At 45.8% G+C, this 16,083-nt stretch overlaps 1 protein-coding gene across 3 annotated transcripts in view; it reads left to right on the forward strand.

Annotated features, from left to right (window-relative positions):
- The window catches only part of CLIC5 (chloride intracellular channel 5), a 157,221-nt gene that overhangs the window by 109,147 nt on the left and 31,991 nt on the right, over positions 1–16,083 (forward strand). For all 3 annotated transcript variants that reach the window (XM_072832797.1, XM_072832798.1, XM_072832799.1), the window contains exons 2-4: positions 367–476; positions 3,818–3,943; positions 11,379–11,485. In XM_072832797.1, the coding sequence (XP_072688898.1) occupies positions 367–476; positions 3,818–3,943; positions 11,379–11,485 (343 nt within the window). The remainder of the gene's footprint in view (positions 1–366; positions 477–3,817; positions 3,944–11,378; positions 11,486–16,083) is intronic.

Consider the following 16,083-nt stretch of genomic DNA (forward strand, 5'->3'; position numbering starts at 1 on the left):
ATATTAAAGCATAAACTCAATGATGACTTGGAGGTATAGAAGTTGGTGGTCCAACATCGTTTATTTGGACTGTGTGATGTTGCAGGTCTCCCTGTACCCTGAGATGCTAGGGTTCTATGGTTTCAGAAAGCTTTGATACATAATCACCATGCTGGGAACTCAGATTCAGTTCAGCACATATTTATTGCGTCCTTGCTGTGTCTCAGGCATTGCCCTGCATAGACATGAGGAAGACAACAATAAGATAGGGCAACTGCCCTTCGAAGTTAGGCTGGGTCATGGCTTTAGTCAGTTCTCCGACAGGGGTATATTCCCTCTTGCTAATATGCACATGCTGACGTAGGACTCTGGTTCTCTTCTTTCTAGGCTGGAATTGATGGGGAAAGCATTGGCAACTGTCCCTTCTCTCAGCGTCTCTTTATGATCCTCTGGCTGAAAGGCGTTGTGTTCAATGTCACCACTGTGGATCTGAAAAGGTAAACGATGCTGTGTTAATGAGGGATGTTCTGGCTGCAGGAACAGAGAACTTTCTATGAGGGAAGGTGAAAACCTGCCCATGTCTTCCAGCAGTGCTGCCTCCTGCTCACACCTCATTGGCCAGACTGTGTCTCAGACCCCCCCCCCACCTCCCCCTTACAAGAGAGGCACCTGGGACTGAACATTTCTCTGCCCCAATTAACAAGGTTTGATTAGGAAGAAGAGGGAAGGAATGGATATTGGATATGCAACTAAGAGTGGCCAGAGGTGGACATGCATATGTTAAAATCCAGGAGTCAGCCCCTCTGGCAGTAATAGCGTCCCATCCTGGGGACCCTGGCAGGACTTCAGGTCTGCTTTGCTCTCATTTTTAGAATTCCTTAGTGTGAAAGTTCTGGATAATAGGCTGGGATGGAGAGTTGCTCACGCAGTTTTAATGGCTGTTAAAAATGCCAGGCATCATTCACTATCAAGAGCCACTCATCTCAGGCTTGTATCCTGTTTCCTGTCCTTTCAATCCAGGCTCCAGGCTCACTCCCTGAGCCTTTATGGCTGCTTGTAGCCTCTTCCCTGGTGAGTTTAGCATATTCTCCATGTCACCTTTACGTAAATTATTCTATACCCGTGACCCTACCACCTAGAAATCTCTAGATATTTCCACTTGCATTTTCTATTATCACTTTAAAACCCAAATGTCAAAGATTCCATCTGTCATTTCTCCTTTAAATTGGGCTCCCCTCCTGAATTCCTGTGTTCTTCCATTTTTCTAAGCACTGGAGATTTTCCAGGTCCCTTCTCTTGCTCCCTTCCTTGTCAACCAGTCCCCAAAGGCAGGGCACTGTCCCACTGTGCTACCTGTGAGCCCTCTCATCCGTTCTCAAAGCCCACACTGGGGTAAAGTCCCATCACTGCCAGCCAGAGACTGTCTCTTTGTTTTTCCAACTGGGTGTCTTCCTTCCCGGTTCTCTTGCTCTTTCTCTGATCCTAGGGTTATTATTATTATTATTATATTGTCCTAAGGTTATTCTTCCTAAAATAGTCCTTTAATCATGTGCGCCTCCACCCCTCTCAGAAAAGCTCCTGATACTTCCATTACCTGTGGAATCGTGCCTGTGTCATCTGTAGCTCTTTGATCTTAAGCTTTGCCAACATTGTCTCCCAATGCTTCTCACCAGGGCCTAGCTACCTCTCTATCAGCTCCCCCTCGTCCCATCCCTTTTAGCTTCCAGCCCCTGGCTAGGATGCTCCCTCTGCCTCACATATGCTCTCCTGCCTTCCTGAATGGACAGACCTTGCTCAGCCCCCAGGTGCAGCTTCAGCTCCCTCCGCTAGATCATCATCTCTGAGAGCAAGCTTGCATGTTTGCTGAGGATCAGAATGGGAAAGGAAGCCACCTCAGCATTCCTCAGATGCTTATATTGCTCTTTCATACCTGTTAACTGACCCTGCCAATGCCCATTGAGGCAGGCCGGGCAATATCCCAACTCCAGTTGAATAGATAAGGAAACTTTCTTACTGCAAAATAATAATAATAATAATATTTTTTAAAAAAGGACAGAAAAGGAAAGAAAGAAAAACAGAAAAAACATAGGTATAATAAAGAGTTAAGGACTTTTTAAAATGTGTGATACGGTGACGATTAGCAATTTCAAAGAAATTTCATAAGAAATTAATTTCTTATCCTGGCACCACACCATTTATTGACTGAGTGACCTTGAACAAGGTCCTTCCTTTGTCTGGGCCTCCATTTCCTCGTCTGTACAATGGAGTTACAAGCACTGCCTCCTTTCAGAGTGTGAGGAGGTGGTGAGGCAGGCCACAGAGGCATTTACATTCAGTACTGTGCCTGGCTCACAGCAGGAACACAAGCTGACTATCCTTAGCACCCTCCCTTCCCTCACTGAGCAGGTGATGCAGTCAGGGAAAGAGGACTGATATGGATGAGATAGTCCATAAATTCGACTTGACAATATGGAATTAAATGCAAATTGTATCATCTCAACCATAAATGCTGGAGAAGGTCAACAAAGAGAAAGGTCTGCAACTGGCCAGCATCCCATTGGCTAAGTCCAACTGAGTAGCTACCACCATAGGCAGTCCTCCCCAGAGATTCCAGACTCCAGAGGCCACTGTTCTCTTGAGTCACGGCAGGGGCGGGAGGTGGGGGTGGGGGGAGGAACAAAATAATTTCTGTTTCTTTAAGCCACAGAGAGGTGATGGGTGAAAAATATAATCAGTATAGATTTCCCCTCCCAGCTGCAAACCCAAACATTCTTGCCTTGTGTCAGCTCTGAAAAACAGGAGGAGAAGGTAGAGAATGTCCTCTCATTGTCCAAAGGAGGGACGCATGCTGAGCAAACAAAGGGACCAGGCGAATGAGACTTTAAAACTCCTCAGTCCCAGCTGTCTTGGGAGTTCCAAGTGCTGCACACAATGCAGCTGGAGAGGATGTGTGTTTGGGGAGCGATATGGGAGGAGCACCGTAATTGAAATTCTTCCCTTCCCCTCCCAAACTGGTGACGCCAGGAATTTGTTTCATTACAGACTCCTCTTCCCCCTTGTTTACTTTTCTTTGGTTACTCCATCTAATGTTTTCCACTTGATCAAGACTCCCACAAGTGTTGAGTTCTCTGCGAGAGCATTTGGGGGGAGTCTTCCCTTAGCAGGGAAGCGTGTCCTCTGTTGCTCCTCCTGTTCCTTACTGTTTCCTTCCTCACTGCTCTCACCCCACGCCCCCTCCTCACCACCCCCCTCCGCCAACCTTCCAACTTTCGCTTTGCTCCAGGCTTGGGCTTGCATTTCCACCAGCTGGTGGAAGCCTGGAAGCATGCCCTTGGACACTATCTGGGCCTCGGTGAACACAAGGCCACTTTCTCTCCTGTTGCACATCCCCTTGACAATGCAGAAGACATTTCTTAGTATAAAAGTATGATTGAATTAATCGATTTGTAAAGTTTGGCATTCTGTATAGTGCATTTTTGTTAAGCTAAGTGGTGAAGGAATGTTGGAAAGCAAAGCCCATCCTCTGCCCTGGGTGTTAAAAGCCTGGCACTCCTTTAGATAGCCACCTGCCATTTCTCTCTGCTTTTCCAGATTTGACTCTTCCTCTTAACTTACTCTCATGACTCCCACTGGACAGACTTCCTGTGTCACACCACATCCCATCGGAACTTTCTCCAATCTCCCCTGCTCTACTCACTGTCCCACCACCATCACCATAAGTCTGATTTTGCTGACAGGAGTGCTGGACAGCCCAGGGAGTCTAATTTATAAGCTGAAGGTTCCCTGAAATTGAGGTGCCCTGGTGTAAGCCACTTCCTGAATCTTGTTCTCTCCACAGAAAGCCAGCTGACCTGCACAACCTTGCACCTGGCACCCATCCGCCCTTCCTGACCTTCAACGGGGATGTGAAGACGGATGTCAATAAGATTGAAGAGTTCCTGGAGGAGGCTCTGGCTCCTGAAAAGTAATGAGCTGCTTATTTCTGAAGCTAATGGCAGGGTTGGGTCTGTGTTGGAACTAGAGAAGCATAGCGTTAGATTCGAGGAGGCAGATTTCCAAAGGAGCCTCATCAATCCAGAGAGCTGCCCAACCTTAAAACGTCTCCACAAAGTCTAACTCCAAGAGTGGATACCCCTCTGAACAGGATATGCCTCCTAAACAGAGCACCAGGAAGGGTGCCACCCCTCTGTCCCCCTATGTGAGTCCTCTTCAGGTCATTTTGCTGGAAAGACCCTAAAGTCCTGAGGGCCAGGACTCCCCAGTTTTAGAACGAGATCTAGAAGGCTACAAAATGAGAATAAGCCAGGAGAGAGCTAACCCCATAACTTAAAGCCACATCTAGGTATGAATAGGAGTCATGAATCTGACCATGTCTGGTTGGAGCCCATAATCAAAGATGAAAAGACTGACTCTTCTTCTAACGTGAGCCTGGGGGTTGGGAGTAGAAGAGAGACCAGAGAGCTGTAGGTTCTTGGGTGGACCAGCTGTTCCTGTTGGAAAAATGGAAGGAAAGGGAAAGAAGATGAATTCTGGAAGTTACTGGAAACTAAACTTGTTCATTATACTCTATATTGTAATCAGGGATTAAAACAACCACGTTGTTTTGTTTTAACCAGGAAAAGATTTCATATAGGTAAGGCATATATAGACTCCATCCTGTAGGACAGCCACTGAAAAATTTAAACCGAAAGTGTTTAGAGTCAGTTTTCAAGCTTACTTCAGGGGGGTGAGAGGATGAAGATGGCAGAGGGTAAAAAAGCTGGAAGTGGAGTAATCAGTAAGCAGGAGCCAATTGGTGACAGGCCATGTGGCTGAACTAAGGCAGCGACAGTGACCTGGGGGCAGAGAGGTAGGAAGGACTCAGAATCTCTAGTTAGCTCATAAAATAAACAGAATTTGACCACTGGAAACCACTATATTGCATTTATTTTGAGGTTGTATTTATTTATTTATCAATAGTTATATAGATAGCCCTTGCCAAGTGCCCTAGGAGATAGATGGTATGCAGCCTCATTTTACAGCTGGGGAAACTGAGCCATTGAGAGGTTGAGTAACTTTCCCAAAGTCACACATCCAACAAATCAGTGTTAAATTAAAACTCCCGGTCATGCTGTGATTAAGCCTTAACATTTATACATTCTTCCTAAAAATTATTCTTTGTCATTCACCTTAAGACAGTTTATTTTCACACTGAGTGTAAAGCTGCCTCAAGCCCATTGGAAGCAGCTGAGTGTAGACTTGAAATGAGTGCATTGATCAAATCAGCCATCACCTCCATCTCAGCCACCACCAGAAGCCACAGCATCTCTGAATAGGACACCAGTCAGCCACTTTGCTGAAAGGATCCTGAGGGGGTCCAGGTGCCATCTCCCTCCCTTAGGACTCAGCCTCAGGGCTGCTGGTTGGAAATCCCATATGCAAAAATACTGTTTGCAGTAACTGAACAGAGTTTAGATTTTGCGTGGAAGACCCAGAAGAGAAGGTCCAGGGTGAAGCTATTTTCCTTGAAGTAAGATTTGTACTCAGGAGTGACCACTTCTGTCTAGGCCAGTGGGAGATGTGAAACAGAAGCAGCAGGGAGCAGACTGTCCCATCCAGTCCTTTCCCAGGCCAATAGTTGGAGGTATTCAGGGCTGGGTTGAGGCTTGCTCTCCTAATCCTGCCAGTGGTGTGCTGTGACCCTCGAATGTTCCTTCTCTGCTCTCTCCCTCCATTCCCTCCTGTTCTTCATGCCCACTTTAGCCAGGCTCCCACCACCCCAACTGGCTGTGCTTTTCCTGGACTGATTCTCTTACTCAGGGCTCTCCAGTCCTATATCCACAGTGGGGCCAAGGGGGCTCATGAGACCCCTGGAGTTTCATGCCCCCAGTACACGTGTACATTCTTCCAGAGGAGGACCATCATCAGGTCCATCATCATTTCACCAGATTCCAAAAATTTGCCATGATCCAACCAGTGTTAGACATTGACACTCCCTCCTCTCTTCCCTGTCCATGCACATTCCCTGTCCTGAGTTCTGCTTCCTCTGGTTCATGTCTTTTTCTGGACTGCATTTGTATGTGGGAGGTTTTCCTCAGTGCATTCCTAATGTGTCAGTGATGCAACAATCCACCACACCCAAGGAGCAGAACCTCAAAACCATTAAATGCATGTCTGGATAATGCCATTGAGATGGAGGCCCTACTGAATAGACTGGCAACCATTCAAGAGCCCCCGGAGTGTGCTTTAGAGGCCTTTGGATGGGTCATCCCGGGGCAGATGCTGCAATTACCAATCAGTAAATGCCCTCAAGCCAGTGCCTCCGCCCCGCAGAGGGAGACCTGCTGTCCAGCCCTGGCCGGCTGCCCACTGATTGGAGCAGCAAGGCCCAGGTGGCTCGCAGCTGAAGGCCCCTGGAGGAGTGGAGCTTGACCTTCTGGTTCTCTAGGGGGCAGCAAAACCCCCATAACTGTTCACTGAACACAGCTCTGCCATGTGTTTCTCATCACACCACTGTTTGTGAAAGTTGCCAGAGAGCCAAGAAATTGTGGTAGCCTTTTTCCCCTTAGCTTTATTTTTTTAAAGGAAAAAACCTCATGCGAACACTCCAACCATTTTTTTTTAAGTCACATTTGGTCCCACAAAGAATTTCGTGTCAAATGGAATTCAGGAAGTCTCAAGTAGTTTCTAAATGGGACTAACTTCCATTTCTTTCCTAAGACTGGCCCAGTTAACACTCAATAGGGAAGCACTGGGATCAACGTCTCGATTACTGTTGAGGCATGCTGGGCCTCATCTTTCACCTCCATAGAATGGCCAGAGTTCCAAGGATCCAGAGCCGAGAGGCCAGAGACCAGACTCTAGCCACCTTTCTGCAGATTTTACTGTATGGCCTTGGGCAAACCTCTCTCTCATTTCCTCATGAGGGGGTGAAACTGCATAGTCCCTAAGATGCCTTTCAACAGAAGCTCTATGATCCCATGAAGGGCTCAAAGCACTTTTCTAAAGCTGGAAATTATTTAAAATACCCCTCATGCGTAGATGATGCTATGATAAGAAGTCAGGAGGGTAAACTGATAATGTAACATGGCACAGCATATATAGTCAGTCAACTAGCAAGCATATACTGAGTGTCAACAGGGTCCAGAACATTGTAAGAATTGGAAGACACTTTGAATTCATTATTTTGAGAAGTGTTTATAGATAGCACACAGTAGTGGAAACCATGAATGCTTCTTCTAACTCTCTGGGAAGTAGAGAAGCCTCCTTGGTACCAAGGACAGGATTGCCTGGTGGCTGAGAAGGTAGACTTTTGGGGTCAGAACGGCATTTATTCTAATCCACACCTGGAGATTGTGCCACAAAAATTAGCCACAAAATCTCAGTGGCTTAACAGAATAACAGTTTATTGTTCACTATGGCAAAATCTAAGTGAGCAGTATGACTGTATTGTAGCCTTTGGAAATGTGACTCCCAAGGCTCCTTCACCGGAGATAAAGTAAGAAGGTTCATGCCAAATGTTTTAAGGGCCAGGGCTGTGAGTAGTTACATCACTTCCCCTCTCATCCTATGGCCAGAATCCAGTGGCATGACCCCAATCTAACTGAGAGGTAGAAGCTGGGAAATGCAGGGAAGCACATGGATATTTAATCTTTAATTCTCACAATGTTGATCTCGTGGGACTATCATAGAAGATAATACTACTTAGCCTTGTGCCAGACATTGAGTAAAAGCTCATTAAGTGGCACCCTGAAGCATTAGGAAGGGAAGTCACTACCTTTTTTTGTGACTGTCTTCCAGATGTAATCATAAGGACCTCAATCTTAAACCCACAGATCCCAAGGGATGTCTTTTAATGGCTAAGCCTGACTTTTTCTACCTCTAAGGATCATTTGCTTAATTAACAGAGACAAGACAAGCAAGGACACAGTCAAGGATCAATAGAGTCAGAAGCATTGACCTGTTTTTCAAGTGAAGGTTTGTTGAGATGAGGAAGCAGGAATAAAAGAAAAGGGAGAGAGCTTTTCAGTTCATTAGAAAAAGGGTGATAAACACTAAAGCTGCCAGGGGAGCCCTTAAGATCAGCAAAGGCCCCTCCATCAGGGCAAGAGAATTGTCTCCCTTTCTCCAAAGCATCTCCAACGCCAGGGACAGGACTTGGCCATGGTGGATGCTTAATGCATGCTGGTTTTATTGCATGGGACCCTTTTGTTCAATGGCATGGTGGCCTGTGGCTAGTCAGTGAGAAGTCAGTGGGAACCCTAAGCAAGTCAGAGCACTTCCATCTGCATATAATATATATGTATATATAATAATACGTATCTATATAATACATATATTTCACTATTGTTTACAAAAATTTTTTAATGAGAAGCCAACTATTTTGCATCCTGGAATGAAGGAATGAGGCTTGAGTGCATGTCTAAGATGAATGCATTTGAAATAAGATATCTTAAAAACTAGAATGGAGAGAAACTATCATCCAGTTAGAGCAGGATTCAGCAAACTTTTCAGTAAGGGGCTAGATAGTAAGTATTTGACTTTGGGGGCCATAGAGTCTGTGTCACAACTCTGCTGTTATAGAGTAAAAACAGCCATATGCAACACAAAAACAAATGGAAGTGGCTGTGTTCTAATAAAATTTATGACTACTGAAATATGAATTTCATATTTTTACATGTCATAAACAAAACACTAACCTCCTTTTGATTTTTTCAATCATTTAAAAATGTTAAAAAAAAAACTATTCTTCGCTCATGAGAGGTATAGAAACAGATATTGGGCTGAATTTGGTCCATGGTTGTAGGCTATTAACTCCTGAGTTATTAGGTTCACCATCTCTTTGATGGTCATCAGACCACATCACAATCTTACTTCAAAGATGTTGCCATGAATGAAACATTATTTTTTAGCCTTCAAGAGAAGCAGAATGTACTTGTATCCCAGTTATTTGGATATACAAAATATGGTGTAAATGTGGAGTTAAAATGAATGCCCTTAGCATCCTCAAGATATTAGAGGAGAGTAGTCTCCTCAAGTCTAGTTACCAAAATCAGTGAGATTAGTATTTGGATACACATTCCCCACAAAGACAAACTTCAAATGGGACATTAAGCTGTACAATAAAGTCTCAGTAAATCATAGTGCTTAGGAAACAGGACAGCACTGGCATGGTTTCCCTGAACACATGGCCCTTTGTTCTCCCATCTTAGATTTGGTTCTACTTACTCATGTTGGGCCCACATCAATTGTGAAGATATGGTCAGATTATCGCAAGCCTAATCAAATGATGGCATAAAGCAAAACCAAAACAATAAACCCAAACAAAAAGCTTATTTAAAATGCCTTTTCTAGGCCCTTCTCTTTTTACCTTTTCAAGCAAAAATCAAGGGCCCTCGGTATCTATTAATAATAATAATTTAAGGCAATCAGTTCTGAGGGTCTGCCAGATTCTAGGTGCGAAGTTCAAAATAGGGAAGGATGATCCTCAATTGCCATAATCTTGGATTAACTAGCATCTTGCCAATAACTTGCCTGCTGCCCCCCAATTGCAGCAGATGAATCCGATAACTCCCAGTTTATTCCGGAAGACCTGTGTCTTCCTGTGAGCGCCCTCTGCAGGTGAATGGAGAGAGTTCATCCATGGTGCTCAGCAGAGCTGGAGGGAGGACTTGAGCTTTTAGAGTAAATAGCAGAGCTCAGGAGAGGCCACACGACACAGAAGTGGAGAACTGGTCTTTCAGAGTGAACCTCTCTAGTGATCTTAGGCTCTAGCCATGTGACCTTAAACAAATAGCTTAACTTCTCTGGGCCTCATTTTTCTCATGTGGAAAGTGAACCCAATCAGAGTACCAATAGAACTGTGAAGAATAAATGATGAATACATGTAAAGGGGCTAGAGGAGTGCCTGGCACACAGCAGGCACTCGATACGATTTAGCTTTTGCTGGTATCAGAGAAGTGGTGAGATGAAATAGGAAGAACGCTGCTCCAGGGGGTAGGCCGGGTTCTCAGGGTCCCCCAACTATTTATTATCCATGGGTCTGTAAAAAGCCATCTTACCTCTCTGGTCTCTAGTTGTCTTTCCTGTAAAGTGAGGACCATAATGCCTTCCGTATCTGCCTTATTGCAGAGGGCTGGGTCCTGTGACTTTCTGAAGACTCTTCTGATGGCAACATCTGAAATTAAACAGTTACCTAGCATGGCTCAAGAGTGGACAGTCCTAGCTAGATAATGGGCCAATCGAGGAGCAGCAACTAAAGAGAGAGAGAGAGAAAGAGAGAGGGAGAAAGGACAGGAAAGGATGGAGAAAGGAAAAGAACAGAACCGAAAAGAAAAAAGAAAAGAAGAAAGAAAGAAAGAAAAAGAAAGAAAGGAAGGAAGAGAAAATAATTTTTAAAGATTCTTTGGTTCACATTATTTACAACATTAAAGGAAATTTACAAAGCATTTTGCTTTTCAACATAAAGCAGTCAAACAGTGGGCAGTAGACAACTATTCACCCAGAGATCACAAAGGTCCACATAATTGATAATGATGGTAAGTAAGCAACCGTTCCCCATCTCCTTCCACCGCTGCAAGGCCATACACATAAAATGTTTGTGAAATAACATTTCTAGAAAATTCGATGTTGCTAAGGGGCTTTAAGCCGTGGACTCCCACACAAGTTTATCTCATTCAATTTTAGAGCCAATAGAAACCAGTCCTAACTCCAGTCTGCCTCTTATATTCTTCTGGCTTCAAATGAAAGACTGTGCCAAGGTGAGAGGCTGGATCATTGCAAATCTAGCTCCACGCCTGGAAATGAAGCAATCAGAAACACTTGTCCTGCTGTTAGAGGCAGGTAGATTTCATATCTCATTATGCACACAAATAAGACGTGTGCGAAGATATTTCAGAAGAGGACCAAGGGTACCTTTTCTTTTGAGAAACAGTTTCAAAACCTCAGTGGCAAGGTGCCTACTATCTCCTGGCTTCCAGAATTAGTTCTGTACAGTTAGGATTATCATCACAGGCCTGGCAGTGGATATTATTTTAATGTGGGTTGGGGAAATGTCAGGGACCCCACCCAATGTTGAGGCACGCTCCTCCAGAATTTTGATTAGCCCTTTCTTTGGTGTAGCACTGTATGGTGGTCTCAGAAGAGGACATGATTCAGGCCCCCTGAAGGGTTTTCTGGTTTCCTGCCCACAGATTGTGTCCCCCACAGGCAGCACTCCTTACCTCACTGGCCTCTATTTTCTCTATCACTTAATTGGGACAGAGAGTACCCACCCTCTCTATAGGATTTACATAAGATCCCTGAAAGATTTGTAGATGACACTAGAAAGGGGAATGTTGCTCATCGTGTTGGGCACAGTCTCTCCCTTAAAGGAGCTCCAGGTTCTCACTGATTGTAGAAAACCATGCTTTCCATTCCAGATACCCCAAACTGGCTGCAAAACACCGGGAATCCAACACGGCAGGCATCGACATCTTCTCCAAGTTCTCTGCCTACATCAAAAACACAAAGCAGCAAAACAATGCTGGTGAGTGGCCCCCTTCCATCCAGAGCTCCTGGCAGTAGTGTCTGCTACCCAGGACATCTCAGGTACTCAGGTCAGAGAAGCGCCTGGAACCAGTGCTGTTCACTGTTTGCCCACACCCGAGTCCTCTCTGACACAGGGAGGGGTGGTAGATCCTTCTTTTTGTCTAGTGCAAAAGTAAAGACCAATGGGCCTTTGTGCTGAATTTGGAGGGAGGGATGCACGTGGTGTTCCGGCCTGCCTTACTGCACAGCATAATGGTTGACGCAGAGGTTTCCTGCTTTGGCCATATGCTGTTCATTTGTCCCAAATTTACAACCCTGCCTGTGTTCTTGGGAGGCTCTGACCAGAACCACATATCCCAGCTTCCTTCCCGTCCCTGAAAGCCTCCTCAAGAAGTTGTGCAGAGGCCATGGTGGGACAGCATGGTCACCATGTTGGTGAATGCTGCAGGCAGAGCCTGGCCCTTTGCATTCTCCCCTACTGCAAGTGCAGAGGGTACTGGGGAACCCACATCTCAACACCTGGCTCATCTTCCATCTGGCCTTGGCTACAGAGCCCAAGACTAGTTCTCCCATGAGGCCTTCTCAGAGGGGTCTCAATGCCTCATTTAAGCTTATAGCACTTTAAGTATCTCATTTGGCCTTTCCTTTAAGAATGAGACAAAGCAATGTGAATAGAACCATCAAATTGAGTATGTATAACATCTGAAGAACTGTGTCAGGCCCTGGGAGGAAAAAGAAGAAGGATGAGAAAATTTGCTTGACTCTCAGTGGGAGAATGAGACTGCCCTATGGGTGGGAGCCTGGGGCCCAGCACAGAGCCAAACAGAGCAAGGGCTTCATGGATCTTTGTGAACAAATGAGTGAATGAATGACCATCAGATGAATACACAATGGACCCAAAGAAGGTGGGATATGCTACATGCTCCAGGAGCTTGGAGGAGAAAGGCATCTTTTTGGACAAGGTGACCAGGAAGGGTAGAGGAGTGTCCCCCACAAAGCCATGTTTGCTTGGGACTTGAGAATGAGGCCTTATTTAGAAATAGGGTCTTTGCAGATGTAAGTAGTTAAGGGTCTTGAGATGAGATCATCCTGGATTTGGTGTAGTCCCTAAATCCAACACTGGTGTCTTTGTAAGAAAGGGAGACGGGAATAAAAGGGGTTGGGGGAAGGCACACAGAGACCAGGGGAGTGGTTCATGTGAAGGTGGAGCAGAGTTTGTAGTGCTATGACCAAAAGCTAAGGAACTCCTTGAGCTTCCAGAAGCTGGAAAAGGCAAGGAAGGACCCCCTCCCCACCAGAGCCTTGGGGAGGGAGTGTGGCCCTGCTGACACATTGATTTTGGACTTCTGGCCTCTAATACTGGGAGAAGTGATTTCTGGTGTGTGAAGCCACCCATCTGTGGTGCTTTGTTGTGCTGGTGCTGGGACATTGAGGCAGCCCCTCATTGCGCATGAGCGAGGGCCTGCCACTGCTCAGCAGCCGAGGACCCGGAGAAGAATGAGAAGCTCCTGCCTGCCAGCAGGCCAAAACTGGCTGTCAACTCTAGTTTGCAGATTCCACATCCAAAGCCCTTTCCTCTCAGCCACAAATCCCTTCCCTCAGACTTGTCAAAGCACCCTCAGAAGGATTATCTCATCTGAGCGTTCCAGAGTTTTCAAGTTACAAATGGCATTTAGATATCATCCATATTTACAGTTCTTCTTTCCCCAAACCCAAAGCAGCAGTTTCCACTGAACATCACGTATCAGTTTCTCATAAACTCAAAGCTCTCCAATTTGTACTGTTTCCACTTCTTCTCTTTCACCCTTTTTGACTCTGGGATGCGATCTGCCCTCGTGCCTCCTTCACCCGCTAGCTCATCCATGCATGTCAGAGTACAGGCATTTCTGTTCTCCTGGAGAGTCTATCCCCATCACAGTCCTTTGCGCCATTCTTCTGTCTTGCCTGTAACTCCATACTAGTAACCATAGCCTGGGTACCCTCCCACAGCCCTCCTCCTTCACTGTTCTTTCCCTCGACCCTTACCCCCAGTTATGGTCTACTGGGTCCAACGGTTCTAAGGCTCAGCAAACCAGAAGCCAAGACAGAGAGTAGCACCGTGGTCCACCCCCACACCCACTTGCCCCGTTGATGGTCCCCACCCCTCTCTGCTTTCTGCCAGCTCTGTAGTTGGCAACCCCTCATGGCAGCTGCAGAAAGACACCCTAGGCTTCCTTGGACATGCCTCCCTACACTACTTTCCCATTTTTCCCTGGGGATCTACAGCTCTGCCACTATTTCTTCAATGTCCCTTCTTCAGATTGTCTCTTGTGTTTTCAGCTTCTTTTTCTCTTGAAAAGAGCTCTCCCTCCCTTCCACCTTGCCACCTAATGCCTCCCAGATCCCATATATAGCTGGCCATGGTGGTGTTCCTTTCCTGGCCTCTTGACATCAAAGTATGAAAAAAACCCAACAAAATGATATGGTCCTGCCTAGTGGGTCATTTCTTCACTTCCATGGTGAGTGCAGGGACTGCCATTCAAAAGGTCCTTGTTTTCACAAAACCTCAAAAATCCCTAGTTATTGGGGCACATGAGTGGCTAAGTGGTTGAGTGCCTTGCCTTTGGCTCAAGGTGTGATCCTGTATCCTGGGCCCAGGGGTCAAGCTCCACATTGCAGGCCCTGCAAGGAGTCTGCTTCTCCCTCTGTCTATGTCTCTGCCTCTCTCTCTGTGTCTCTCATGAATAAGTAAATAAAATCTTTAAAAAAAAGTCCCCAGCTACTGAAATCTAGAGGGCATCAAGGGGAGCCATCCACAGCTAGCACCACACAAGAGAACTGTTCATGGGTTTGTACATTCGGCCATTCATTTATTCATTCAACCAACACAGATTGCATGGGGTGGCTACAAGTCTGAACTAATGCTTAAAGGGCATTTCTTGTGTGCTAGCTTCTAGAGTTGTTGAGACAAATGAGACCAAGTCATTGCCCTCAATGAGCTAACTGGAGACTATAAAACATAAACAGGAGATTACCGTCCTGGGTTGGAACTCTGCATCTGCTACTTCTAGCTTTAGTAGAGAGACTCTCTCTGAGCCACTGTTTCTGCATCTGTAAAACATACTAATATTCTCAGTTTCTGCATCTGCCAAAGAAGGCAATTAAGAGCACAGCCAGGTTTGTAATGCGATTCATTGCCTTTATAAGTCAGTGCCTATCCTTTAGCACAGTACCAAACACATGGTAAATGTTCATTTATAGTTAACTTTGATTATAGTTGTTACTGCAAAAATGAGGCAAACTTGAATATTGGCATCAGAAACTACTGCTTCAGCTCATATTCCCTCTGCTCCCAACCAGCCCTTCTGAATGTCCCACTCATGTCATCTCATTTGCTTTTTTCCCCACTTTCTTTGTGCCTTACCTCCTCTCCTCACATCAAAGAGGCTCTGTGGCCTGGCCCTGCCTGTCACACCTTCAGGATTGTTGCACTTGACCTGGAAGTCATGGTTTTGTTCTTTATATTGGTGTCTATCACTGTCCTACCTCCTCCTTTGGTAAACTGCTGGATCCGGGTCCCCTCGGCCTGAGGAGACCAGATCCTACCTCCATACCCTGCCACACCACCTTTTCAGACTTGCTCTTCACTTTACTTAAAGATAGCATGGGCTTTCTCATGAAATTCTCTCCATCCCCCTCTTCTCACACTCTCTAAATAAATACGTAAGTTAGTAAATAAATTAATTAGTTAACAAATACATAACTAGAAGAAAGTCTTAAGACCTCATACTTAGTAGGATGGTACATGGGCTTACTTTCTTTTCTTTTTTTTTTTTAATTTTTATTTATTTATGATAGTCACAGAGAGAGAGAGAGAGAGGCAGAGACACAGGCAGAGGGAGAAGCAGGCTCCATGCACCGGGAGCCCGACGTGGGATTCGATCCCGGGTCTCCAGGATCGCACCCTGGGCCAAAGGCAGGCGCCAAACCGCTGCGCCACCCAAGGATCCCCATGGGCTTACTTTCTTGTTGCTTGGGATCCCCCACCACCGTCCTGGTTTGCAGGGGGAAACAGGACTTTGTTTCTGGATGTGCTGTGTTCTCTATAGCTCAGAGACAGGCAACTGTGTGGTGGTTCAACTTGCAGACTCTGAAACCCACTGCCTGGGTTCAGACTCCAGCTTCCCTCCCTCCTACTGGCCTCCTGATACCAGGCAAGTTACATCGACTCTGTGAGCTTCAGTATCTTCATCTGTAAAATAGGTGCAGTAACTGTATGTACATCCCTCCTAGGTGGGCTGAGAACAATGCCACCACTGGGTTCAAATGTCAGCCCTTACTCTGAGCTGTTATCCAGGGGCAAAGAGTGACACCTCAGCAGAGACATCTGGGAGAAAGGCAGAGTTTGAGGGTGTATACAAATATATGATTAAGTCCATGAGTGAGAAGAAAGGAGCACTAGGGACAACATGAAGGACCACCCACACTTATGGGAGGGCAGCGAGACAGGAGTCAGGGAGGGAGGTTAAGAAGGATTAGCCAGGGAGTAAAGAAGAAAGTTGGGAAGGGCAGAGGGCAGGGAAGATCCTGAAGATGAGGAAGGAAGGTTTTGTTGTT

This window comes from Canis lupus, chromosome 7, assembly GCF_048164855.1.
Source record: "Canis lupus baileyi chromosome 7, mCanLup2.hap1, whole genome shotgun sequence".
NCBI lineage: Eukaryota > Metazoa > Chordata > Mammalia > Carnivora > Canidae > Canis > Canis lupus.